At 37.9% G+C, this 13142-nt stretch overlaps 1 protein-coding gene and 1 pseudogene across 1 annotated transcript; one reads left to right on the top strand and one right to left on the bottom strand.

Moving 5' to 3' along the window:
• Positions 1-2154: 2154 nt before the first annotated feature.
• LOC129411127 (5S ribosomal RNA) lies at positions 2155-2272 on the bottom strand (annotated as a pseudogene).
• Positions 2273-3952: 1680 nt separating this feature from the next.
• On the top strand, positions 3953-11679 carry inpp1 (inositol polyphosphate-1-phosphatase). Its single transcript, XM_020937007.2, has 6 exons — positions 3953-4199; positions 5595-5800; positions 6248-6308; positions 7295-7495; positions 8009-8183; positions 8850-11679. The coding sequence occupies exons 2-6, from the start codon at positions 5597-5599 to the stop codon at positions 9340-9342; spliced, it is 1134 nt and encodes a 377-aa protein (XP_020792666.1). The 5' UTR covers positions 3953-4199; positions 5595-5596; the 3' UTR covers positions 9343-11679.
• The last annotated feature ends 1463 nt before the right edge of the window (positions 11680-13142 follow it).

Here is a 13142-nt window from a genome sequence, read left to right as displayed (position 1 = left end):
TTTTGTTACTTGTTCCAATGAACGAATCTCATTTATGCGACACATTTGACATTTTCACTCTTTTGGTGAGTAAAATGGGTGTGTTTGATATTAACTTTGCACAAGAAGTGGTTTAAATAAAGGCTTTTAGTATCACATCCATTATTTAGGCTTTACTTTTTATTGAACCGTATTGAATAAATTTGAAATATATTGTATTGAATCAAAAGTGCACTGTATCAAGATATGTATCATATCATGACCTGTGTATCGAGGTATGTATCATATCGGCAACTTCTTAAGGATACCCAGCCCTAGTGCAGAGCTTGACTCACTCATATCTGTGGCTGAGAAGAGGTCTCTAAACAAGTTCCTGTCCATCCTGGATCATCCCCAGCACCCCCCACAGAGCACAGTCACTGGACAGGATAAATAAAGTATCTGTCTAACTGAATGTATAAACTGTTAATATTGTACAGTGGAACATTTCAGGTAAAGTAGCAGCTCTCCATGGAGACAAGTAGGTGGGGCTCTTCTATCAGAAACAGTGACTCAAATCTGAAGTTTCTTGTCGTGTATACTTTGCCTGCTGAACATAATGCATAGCTTCACTTCCTCAGACTCTCTTGTCTAAGACAAGGATGTGGTCTGGGGAAGTTATAAATAGATTTAGTGGTTTTTCAGACATAATTTCTCTCTTCTGAAAAGTGGTTACTGGGGACAGTATTACAGGTTTTACACAAACTGCATGGGTGCATACTTTTGGACATAAGGATATTGCAAAAGTGTGTTTCTATCACAGCTACCTCTATACACACCCATAATTACACAATTATGGATATATACTGTACATTTATAGAAAAAGTAATTTTCTAAAATTTCCTTTTTAAAATTTGACAGGTTTGTTAGCATTTTCAATTTTACTTCCTGAAAAGAGAGAAGACGATCTTCTTCTGACCTTGTGTTGAGCTGCACATTTAGGTGTTTTTGTCACTTTTCTTGTCTTTTAACTGCTTATTTTAACTTCTTCAAATATTTAAGTTTCCCCTCAGTGATAAAGACAGTTATTGAATGAATGATTAAGCAGCAGATGTGATGTGATGTGTGCATTGGTAATTCTATAATTTAGTAAACATATGGTAAACAAGGAGCAAAGTTTACTCTAATCCTATATTTGACAGATAAAATATGTGACAAATAGGGCTGGGTATCATTAAGAAATTGACGATACGATACATACCTCAGTACACAGGCCACAATACGATACATACCTCGATGCATAGGCCACGATACGATACATATCTCGATACAGTGAGCTTTTCGATTCGATATGTTATATTTCAAAACTATTCAGTACGGTTCAATAAAAAATAAAGTTTAAATATTGGGTGTGATACTAAAAGTGTTAAACCACTTATTGTGCAAAGTTCATAAAAAACACCAATTTTTCTCATCAAAACAGTGAAAGAAGAAGTCAAAAGTGTCGCATGAATGATTTTCCTTCCCCTGAACAAGCAACAAAACTGTAGTTGTAACAAAATAATTTAGTAGAATATACCAAAAATATTTTGTGCGATATATCGATACAGCAGCCCACAATATCGATACTGTATCATCACATTAAGCGATATGATATATTGATATTTCAATATTTTTGCACACCCCTAATGACAAAATGTAGATGAATGTTCTAAGGGCCCATTCTGATTTGTGTTATAATGTTGTTTCCTCATCACAAAGAGACTGGAGTTGTGTTTTGTTTTATTCATAGATATTTAACACACAAACCCTGCATATTTTGTTCTCTCAAACAGAAAACAATCTGTTCCACCTTGTGATGTTGTGTGGTAATACAAGAAATGCTCCACTGTGTTTTTAAACTCCACACATCTTCACTAAAATTATTTGGATAGTTTCAGCCCTGGAATTGCCAATCTCTATAATAATAAATAATCATTGCATTTATATAGCGCTGTTCATTCAACACTCAGTGATGGTAAGCTACTACTGTAGCCACAGCTGCCCTGGGGCAGACTGACAGAAACAAGGTTGCCAGTCTGCGCCATCGGCCCCTCCAACCACCACCATCACTCACACACACACCACTTTCATACTAGGCAATGTGGGTGAAGTGTCATGCCTAAGGACACAATGATGGATTTTGCTACTGGTGCCCTCCTGTGGCACCTGGAATTCCCAGTGGTCTCCCATCCAAGTACTACCCAGGCCTGGACTTGCTGAGCTTTTGAGATCTGACAGGATCAGGCTTTGACAAGCCGATATGACCACAAAAGGTGATAAAATGAAAACTGCTGCTTCATGACATCACAAAGTGGAACAGAGCCTTTGAGCTCTGGAGATGTAGGCAGACTAACACTAAAGGATTTTGATGACATAACATTATGACATGGCAAAAAATTTAAAAGAGTCAATTTTGGGAAATATAGGACCTTTAAACTGTCAAAACAAAATACATTTGTGTATTTCTATAATGGTTACCTCTCTACACACCGATAGTTACACCATCATGTGTATTTATTCATCCATGGAAAAGTAGGTTAAAGGTGCAATGTTTATGGAGGGTCTACTACCTGCTTGTATCCATGGAGATACTATTTCTTTACCAGGGAAGTTCCACAATATGGCCTTTCTCTAATCATTGGAACAAGCAGATGATGCCAGCAGACCAAGTTACAAGTCAGGATCTGTGGAGAGGCGAGTTCACTCACAGTAGGAATGCATGTTTTTCATATTTTACAAGCAACATAATATACTAGTATATTTCATATGCAAATATATAATACAATATAACATGTTGAATAAATGATATGTTTAATTCTATTCTTGTTCATTCTCCATGGAGACAAACCAGTGAACCACCAGAAAGCTTTGAATTTAAACCTTTTCTTTCTTTCTTTTGTTTACTATAACTGTAAACCATAACATGTTCAATAATAGACTGTAATATTTACTTTTGTATATGCTTAAATCGTGCTATCACAAAAAACAAGCAGCATATGTAAAAGTGACAAGTGACACTACATTGGAACACTGTAACTGATAGACTGTCTTGTATGTTTGATGTGCAAATCTCTTCATGTCCACTGCTGTGCTTGGAATAAAAACTCAAGACTTTTCATCCCAAAAATCTGACCACATATTATCATTGGCTTTTTTATCAGCTAAACGTATTATTATGATGAACTGGAAGTAATGTAAACATAAGTGCTTTGACATAGACAATTGGTACAAAGACTTTTTGGACTTTATTTCTAGAGCAGGCTGCTCAGCTGTTGGACACAAAAAACAAACACATTATTGGCCCATGGACTGTGGCAAAACCCCATTTGGACAAGCACAGTAAAACAGAATAATATACTGTTGTCTAAAGATGTGTGTATTCATATGCTTGTATGATTTACTGTATGTGTGCTTAAAATATGTAAATGCAAATTGACAGCCCTAAAATGTACATTGTACAAAAATATACAAAAAATGTACAAAAATACACACACGCAAACACTCAATTGAGAAACTCTGTACAACACACAACCCACAACCCCCACCCCTTACAGAGAGAGAGAGAGAGAGAGAGAGAGAGAGAGAGAGAGAGAGAGAGAGAGAGAGAGAGAGAGAGAGAGAGAGAGAGAGAGAGAGAGTATTTATTTATTGTTCTTTTGTTTGTTTTGCGTTAGTCTTATAATGTGTTGCTTTTAAAAGATAAAAAAGTACGTATTTTTGGCTCATTTGTTTGATTATTTTACGTGCACGCGCTTTTGCTTTCTGTACGTGCACGCCATGGATCTATTAAAATTATTTCTGTATATGCTAAAATCGTGCTATCACAGAAAGCAATAAAAATACGTAAAAATTATATAAAAAGTACAATTTTTTTTCTTCATTTGTTTGCTTATTTTACGTACACGTGCTTTTGCTTTCTTTACGTGCGCGCCCCCTGTCGTACGTGTGCTCTTTACTTCCTGGTGACGTCGCTGTGACTTTGCCGCTGCAGGAGCTTAAAAAGCCAAGCCCTTATTTCCCTCAGTGGAAACTTTGCACATTTCTCATCAAATAAGCCAGACCTCTGGGTCTTACCGAGGTCTACCTGCACGCCTTACCCGCCTTTGAGAAGTCACGGGGCGGACAGAGCACGGCAGCGCACCGGGGGCTACTGATCCAAGGGAGATAGCCTGGTTAAATCCCTTTTTTTCTAGAGGAAGGTAAAGTTATCCAACATTTTTTTACTTCTACACTGATTTTCAAGTGGCAATCTGCTATACGTTGTTCATGATCATTTGAAATCTATTAAATTGTATTGATCCAATAATGTAAGGATTATAACAACGAAAAATACGCTACCTTGAAAAATCCAGCTTCTGTGTTTACAAATGTTCCATCGTGGCAGTGATTATAACAGGTCCTCTTTTATTCCTTATGCGTGAAAAATGCGAACTAGATTACTTCAAAATGACCTAATATACCTACAATATTGGTGTGCTTTAAAGTTATTCTGTAGATGCAAGAAATACTACGACTACACACCTCAACCTGGTTTTCAAATCGAGATCTAGATTTGAATCAAAACTTCGAATTTCATGTTTACTTCTACTCATACCGATACTACTACTACTACTACTACTACTACTACTACTACTACTACTACTACTACTACTACTACTAATATTTCTTATTACTGCTAGTACTTCTGTTGTATTTCAATCCAACTACCATTATTGATGTTATTATCAAGTATTATTCATATTCAGAGACATTTTGAGTTTGGTTAAGTTTTTGATTTTAACTTTTGCTGTCATTTCTCATGTCAGTGTTTTGTACAGTTGAAACACAAATGTTTAAAGTCCCCACCCATTTCTGTAGTGCCCCATTTTTACAACCTATAATTAGTACTCTGGCCTGCTTTCTGCACCCATTTTCTCACACTATGTCATCCTCTCTCTATACTATAGAAATACTAGTTTTGTAATGTTTGTGGAAGCTCTTCTATAAACCGTCATTTTTACACATGATCTGTACTGTAAAAAATAAAATATAGTGTCCTCAATCCAACCGACACATTAACTGAAATACATTGATACACACATCAGCTTTTTGTTTGAGTGTTTTTTATTTATTTTCAGTAAAAATTAAAAATCAGTTAATTCATCTACTTTAAATGTTATTTTCATGTTGAGCCACAGCCTTGGTTTTATTGCTTTAACATCACCAATATTTCATTAGTCGTGTATAGTATTTTGGGTTATGCTGGACGTTTAAAGATGCATTTAAACTTTATAGCAGTAATTTTTCTTTTTGGAGAAAATATGGAAATGTTTACTGCTTTGGGTGTAATGTTCCACAGTATGGCAATAAACTTAAATCCATGGAGAGGTTATGTCACCAGGCCAAGTTGCAGGTCAGATTTTGGGCAGAGGCAAGACCTCTCACAGTAAAACATAGTTGTGGTTGGAGGGGCAGGTGGTGCAGATTGTCAACCTCGCTTCTGTCAGTCTACCCCAGGGCAGCCGTGGCCAAAGAAAATGTTAACCATCACTGAGTATATGCATAATATTGATCATTATTGGAATAAAAATATGTCTTTTCTTTCCTGTTCTTAGATATGGCAGACCTGCTGAAGTGTCTGCTCCGAGTGGCAGAGAAGGCAGCTAATGTTGCCCGAGTTTGCAGACAGGAGGCACCACTGTTCCAGCTCCTCGTTCAGGAGAAAACCGGAGCGGACAAGAACAAGAAGTTTGTACAGGATTTTAAAACACTCGCCGATGTGATCATTCAGGAGATGATTCGGCATGATGTGGGAGCTCAAGTAAGACACAACATGAATGTAATGTTGTATTTGATGCATTCAGGATGGTCCTGTTCCAGTCCTGTTCCAGTCCTATTCCAGGCCTGGTTTAGTCCTGGTTTAGTCCTGGTTTAGTCCTGGTTTAGTCCTGGTTTAAGTCCTGCTTAAGTCCTGGGTTTAGTCCTATTTGAGTTCCAATACTGATGCAGTGATTGTACAAGGGTGAATGTACAACAGCTGTGTGAGTTTTTGATTTTATGAATAAAAATATTGTATATGGAAAAATTATAAAAGTCATAATTTGTAATTGTAGAGGAAATGCCAATTAGCAGAAAGAAGTTACAATTGTTTGTTTGTAAAATTGTTCTAATTATGGCATAATTTCTTATTCATTAATTATTTCTGTAGATATCATAACTGCATGAAAACAGAACAGTTGTGTACATGTATTTTTATTTTGTTTTGCAGTTTCCTGAAATGGTCGGTTTCATTCATGGAGAAGAGTCAAATAAGTTTGAGAATGGCCTTGGTGAGTGTGGAGCTGCAGCAGGATTTTACTGAAGGCAAATGTCACCACATCATTTGTGTTTAATAGAACTAAAGAGTGATCATGTCTGTGTAAAGTGTGACTGCTAGTACAAGTCTACAGCAGAAATGTTGCCATATTTTAAAGGTTTAGATATGAATATAATCACACTATGGAAATGAGTTACCACAGAACAATTTTCATAAATTTTTCAGTATATGGAAAAAAAATGGGAATTTTACTTCAGAACCAAAGCTGACTTTGTTGTCTGTTGATCTCTTGATATGGTATAATATTCTACCAGTAATCGGTTTACCTCTGTTTTACCTACAGGATCTATCCAGATGCCCAGTAGCTATATAAAAAACTTTTATGAAACACCATCATTAGTTTAGTCAAAGATTCATGTATGTCTGAGTTGTCTTGTGCAAAATAATGATTGTAGCTTTAAGGTCCCATATTTCGCAGACTTAACTCTTGTGAGTTTTAAGTTGTGTTATAATGTTACCTCATCAAAAACATACTTGTGTTTTATTGCGTTGCATGTTTGAGTAATCCTGGATTCCTGGTTCTCATCTCCAAAGCTCAAAATGCTCTGTTTCATGTTGTGATGTCATGAAGTGGTAGTTTTCTTGTTAACAGCTACCGTTCATCCAAATCATCCAAATCATCCAAACAATTCTAGTGAAGGTGTATGGCATTTAAAAACAAAGTGGAGCACTTTCTGTATTACCACATGGCATCACAAGGTGGAACAGTGGAGGTGGAGCGTTTTCAGAGTGAGAGAATACAATCTAATTATGTAAGGTTTGTGTGTGAAACATGAGTGAATGAAGCAAAACACAACTCTTCTGATGAAGAAACAATATTATAACAGAGATTTTTTTAAAATTGCCTAATATAGGTCTTTTAATACTTACATACCTGAAAAAGCATAACATGCCCCCTTTAAAGTTTGACCTCGACTTGATTCCCTGTTGTTGTTGCAGGAGAGAGTGTGGTGGTGACCGTGTGTCCCTCTGAAGCAGATACGGCGTCTCTATTGTCCACAGTTTTAGATGGAGACTCAACGGCCGCTTCACTTTTGGCTCGAGCCATTCACCAGGACCCCGCCTCCATCTGCACTGACGCTGACCACCTCAGCATCCCCCTGCAGCCCTCACAACTGGGCATCTGGATAGACCCTATAGGTAAGAGAGAGTTATTACACGGGACTGTAAGTAGAAAGTAAGGATTGCCTGATTGGGCTTATTGGGTATTTGTCTTGTTGTTCTGGCCAGTATTTAGCAGTGTCAATATCTTTATTTTGTTTATGGCATGCATAGGCTGTATAGAGAAGTGGACTGACGGAGTGTAACATCACCCATAGTGGTCAATGATTTTTCACTCACTTCCTATTGTGGATTGGCTAGCAGGCTAGATATATACATTCATTCATATACTGTCTATGAGTGCAAGTCACATATTTACACATAAATAAGTAAGGTTGTAGTAAAGGCATATTTTATTTTTTTATAAGGGAAACCCTTTGAGATGTAACGTCTCATTTGCAAGGCCGTCCTAAGTACATTAACAAAAATAGCATTTACAGAAAAGAAAGAAAAACGTTGATTAAATGTATTTTCAATTCAAAAAGGATCTGTGGCTCTGTGCATAATCAGTGCATGTTGTTGTTACATGTGAGATGTGTTTGTGTGCTGCAGATGCCACAAGTCAGTACATTGAGGGTAAGGAGGAGGAGCTCCAGCAGGGGGTCCTGTGTCCCTCAGGGCTGCACTGTGCTTTGGTGCTCATTGGGGTTTACCTCCGGGGCAGCGGGGAGCCGGTGATGGGTGTCATCAACCAACCATTCAACCACAAGTCTCCAGACAGCAGCGGGTCAGTATGGGATACTGTGGGTTTCAGTATTGTATGCACACTATGACTTAAGGCCTTTGACTGAAGAAAAAAGAAGGAAGGAAAATTCTGTCATCACCTTAGCCCTGATGCATTTGAGGAGTTTGATCAACCAGGACTAAACCAGAAGTGAACCAGGACTGCGTGTCAGGACAGGCCCGAAGGTTCGCCCGCGTAAACTGTCAGGTGACCACAGGTGAAATGCACAGAGCTCCGCACTCCATGGAGCAGCCTTCGCCCAATTGCTTTTTGCGGACACCCTGCTCCATGGGCTTGGCATTCTTTCTTTCTCCCTCAAGTCCAAGATTAGTCCAAGATTAGTCCAAGATTAGTCCAAGATTAGTCCAAGATTAGTCCAAGATTAGTCCTGGTTTAGTCCTGGTTTAGTCCTGGTTTAGTCCTGGTTTAGTCCTGGTTTAGTCCTGGTTTAGTCCTGGTATGTGTAACCAACACACTGCTCTGTTAAAAGGAACTTTTATTTGAAGATAAAATAAAATCGCTCATTGAGGTCACAGTATGTAGAAGCAATCTACTCTCTAAAAGCTTGTCAAGGCATTTTAATAGAAAAAGTACAACATTTATTTTAATATGCAAGAACCGACTTACTACTTCTAATGATTCTCAAGATATTCTCTTGTTCTTCCACAGCTGGCGTGGGCAGCACTTCTGGGGTGTGTCCTGTGATGGCTTGGCCCTGTGCTCTGTGTCTCCTCCCAAACCCGGTTCTGGTTCTGGTTCTGGTTCGGATCTGTCCGTGGTCCTGAGCTCCAGTGAAAAACCCTCAGTGAAAAAAGCCCTGTCCTCCATCTGCCACCCCGATAAACTCATGTATGCTTCAGGGGCAGGCTTCAAAATCCTCTGTGTGATTCAAGGTTTGGCTGATGTCTATGTACTCTCAGAGGGCAGTACATTCAAATGGGACTCGTGTGCTCCACATGTGCTGCTTAAGGCCTTAGGCGGGGGTGTGGTGGACCTCAATAAGACTCTGGAGTCTGGAGTAAATCAAGCAGAACTGACCTATCACCAGCCCAATACAGGGCACGCAGGGGCCGACCGCTGGGCCAACAGTGGGGGACTCATAGCCTACAGGGACCGGGATCAGCTGTCTAAACTTCTTACAGTGCTGAAAGGCAACATCTGAACAGAATTTTACAAATGATTTGATCTTCATTGAAAAGGTTCTATTTTATGTTTTTATTAGGAATAAGGAAAACTGTACCAACTGAGCTGCCTTTGTACACGGAATTCAATACAACACTCATAATTATAGTATTTCATACATTATTCATTCACACCATACTCAGTGGTGGTAAACTATTGTAGCCACAGCTGCCTGGGACAGACTGACCATTGACCCCTCTGACAAACACTCACACACGTGGATTTTATCTTGATTTTAAATCTATCATCTGTAATTAGACTGGCTGACCGACCCATGTTGTATTCTCACATATCACCACTAGAGGCTATCTACATTACTGCTGTCTGATAGTGTGCCAGCTTTGGCCTGATAGAAGAGCAGAGAGCACAGGTGAGCATGAACAAAGGCCAGGTGAGGGGCGAGGGGAACACATTTGCCATCTACTGGTGAAAAAAATGTAATAAACTTCCAGATGGTATCTTTAAAAGTTCTATATTATGCTGTGAAGTGAACTGTACCAATTGAACTGCCTTTTGTACACTGACTTCAATACAACACTATTTAAGTCCTAAAAAGCTGTAGACCGCAGTTAGCTGCATCTCCAGCAAAGGTATCCTGACCACTTCTCTGCATTTGATACATCCATTCAGTAAATGAGTGAGAACACCCTAGACTCTTGCATTTAATCAGTATTTTTTGTTAGCATCTTTATTTAAAATGTCCTATATTTAGCTTTAGTACTTATAACATGATTAAAACTTATAACACTTTATTCTTATCAAAAAAGTACTTTAAGACAGTGTTGATACTAAAATTTAAACCTCAACTTTGGTATTAAGGATAAAGTTTGATACTTAGCACTGAGTTCAATAACGCAATGATCATAAAAATATTTGAAATCAATCTTTTCAACACGAGACAACATTTTATTTAATATCACCATGTGGTACACTAGTTTTGGTTTATTTGTGTCCTTTTTTTCTCCTTAGAAGGATTATGTGTCACTGTTAGAAAAAGGCCCTGTACAGAACCTGATTTGTATAGTTTTCTAACAGGAAATGCCAAGACTATTATTCAGTACTTTGAATTCCGTATAGGTCCTTTTAAGATTCTCAGTAAGGCTGGAACAAGATTAAAGAGTGATCTGGGTGTGGTTTTTAGAGTTTATTTTTCTGTCTTTCACATCCAGAACTTGATTTTGTGATAAATATATATATATATGTTATGGATGCAGTATTTTAATAACAAATGGATGCAATCATGACTTTTAATGCAATTATTTTATGTAAATAATGATTTATGTAACAAAAAGTTTAAGTGAATGAAAAAATGGGGCTGAAAAAGATGTACCAGTTGAGCTGCCTTTATTTACAGAATATAATGCAACCCTAGGGTAATGTAAGAAACGATAAACTTTCCTGATAGAGGGTCCACCACCTGCTTGTCTCCATGGAGATGTTATTGCTTTGTTTAGAATGTTCCGCAGTTTGGCATTAGTTTCCTTATCTGTCTTGCTTCCTAAACTACACCTTTTGTTCAAAAATACCTTAGAAAAACATGCATTCTTGCTTGAAGCTGAGTCACCTCTCTGCAGATCTGACCCGCAGATCACCAGCTTGTGTGCATCAAGATTCATAGTCTTAATGCCATACTGTGGTACGTTTCATGCAAACTAAAGCAGGTGGAGGAAGTTGTATAAATTTAAACTGAAGGTGCACTGTCTAACTTCCAATGGAGGGTCTGACACCTGCTTGTCACCATGGAGATATTATGGACTTCCCTGGAATGTTTGACACTGTGGCATTAGTCTTAGGTATTTTGTGTTTTAAATTAGATGTTTGTTTTTTTTTAATTGCTCAAAAGTAACATCGCCAGGGAGACAAGCATGTGGCGAACCCTCTACCTGAAAAGTTACACAATGCACCTTTTAATGATATTGCTCTATATGTCGTATACAGCTTTGTGCAATAACTGACTTTGGTTTATTTTTCTCTTTGCTTTTATTGAGACTATGCAGAGTATGATTTTTTAAATTTAGTTTAACATACTATTTGCTTATAAATACAGTATATGACATTGTATATTTTGTCTGATTTTAATGATGTAAGACAAAGTTGGAGCTGAGTTTAATATTATATGTTTTACAGCTTTTCTCTTTTTCTTTTTCTTTCCCGATTTTTTTTCTGTTCCTTTTATTTAACTGTCTTCTAGCTTTTAAGTGTATGTCCAGTAAGATTTACTTATGGTAACTTGGTTAATATTGTTCTTAAAAATAAATGTATATTTGCTGTCATACAAACTGTAAATATTGGTACCACTATAAATGTATGAACACACTATTCTCTTTCATTATTCATTTGTGTAATACAGGTAACTAGTAGTAGCAGCAGTAGTAGACAGGTAGGAGCGTTAGCGTAGTAGTAGTAGAGGTAGAGGTAGTTAGTAGTAGTAGCAGTAATAATAATAATAATGCATTAGCTTTTTTGGACACTCAAAGACACTTTACAGATCATTATTCATTCACTCCATACCTGATACCGCTGTAGCCACAGCTGCTCTGGGGTAGACTGACGGAAGCAAGGCTTCCAATCTGCGCCATCGGCCCCTCTCTGACCACTACCATCACTCACACACACACACACACACCACTTTCATACTAGGCAATGAGGGTGAAGTGCCTTGCCTAAGGACACAACAACAGTTTTTACAACTGGCACCCCCCTGTGGCACCTGATTTTCCTGGTCTCCCATCCAAGTACTAACCAGGCTCGGCCCTGCTGAGCTTCTGAGATCTGATGGGATCAGGCTTTGACAAGCCAGTATGACCACAAGCAGTGCAGTAGCAGCAGGAATAGTAGTAGCAGAAGTAGTAATAGCAGTAATAGTAGTAGAAGTAGTAATAGTAGTAATAGTAACAGTAGTAGTAGCAGTAGTAGTAGTAGTATTAGTAGTGGTAGCAGTAGTAGCAGTAGTAGTAGCAGTAATAGTAGTAGTAGGAGTAGTAGTAGCAGTAGTAGTACTAGTAGTATTAGTATTAGTAGTAGTAGTAGCAATAGTAGCTGTAGTAGCAGTACTAGTAGTAGTAGTACTAGTAGTAGTAGTAGCAGTAGTAGTAGTAAGTAGTAGTAGTAGCAGTAGTAGTAGAAGTAGTAGTAGTAGTAGTAACAGTAGTAGTAGCAGTAGTAGCATTAGTAGTACTAGTAGTAGTAGTAGTAGTAGTAGTAGTAGCAGTAGTAGAAGTAGTAGTAGTAGTAGCAGTAGTAGTATTAGTAGTACTAGTAGTAGTAGCAGTAGTAGTAGCAGTAGCAGTAGTATTAGTAGTACTAGTAGTAGTAGCAGTAGTAGTAGCAGCAGCAGTAGTGTATGTTATTGTTATAGCTTAAAAACAACATGGCTTAAAGCTAACACGATAAAATTTTGCATAATATTGGATCTTTTAAGGTGCACTGTATAACTTTTCTGGTGGAGGGTCCATCACCTGCTTGTTTCCATGTAAATATCATTGCTCTGTATGGAATGTTCCACAGTATGACATTAAACAGCTCTACTTTACATTTATTCAGTTACAGGTCACACAAAAACTAGACTGTGAGTGGGTTGCCTCTCCACAGATCTGACCTGGAACTTGGTCTGGTTTGGTCTCCATCACGATAGAAAGGTTTAATGTCATACTGTGGAACATTCCAGACAAAGCAATAACATCTCCATGGAGAAAAGCATTTGAAGGACCCTCCACCAGAAAAGTTACACAATGCAACTTTAAAGCCCACAAGATTCATTTTGGCGTAACATAGGACCAT

Source organism: Boleophthalmus pectinirostris, unplaced genomic scaffold, assembly GCF_026225935.1.
Source record: "Boleophthalmus pectinirostris isolate CB_2022bp ecotype Guang Dong unplaced genomic scaffold, ASM2622593v1 HiC_scaffold_3, whole genome shotgun sequence".
In the NCBI taxonomy this organism is placed as follows: Eukaryota; Metazoa; Chordata; class Actinopteri; order Gobiiformes; family Gobiidae; genus Boleophthalmus; species Boleophthalmus pectinirostris.
This window is presented reverse-complemented; position numbering and strand designations above follow the sequence as displayed.

Coding starts and splice junctions, on each gene's coding strand:
- inpp1 (XM_020937007.2), top strand. CDS start 5,597: ATGGCAGACCTGCTGAAGTGTCTGCTCCGAGTGGCAGAGAAGGCAGCT. Junction 6,309..7,294: donor TAAGTTTGAGAATGGCCTTG/GTGAGTGTGGAG, acceptor TTGTTGTTGCAG/GAGAGAGTGTGGTGGTGACC. Junction 8,184..8,849: donor AAGTCTCCAGACAGCAGCGG/GTCAGTATGGGA, acceptor GTTCTTCCACAG/CTGGCGTGGGCAGCACTTCT.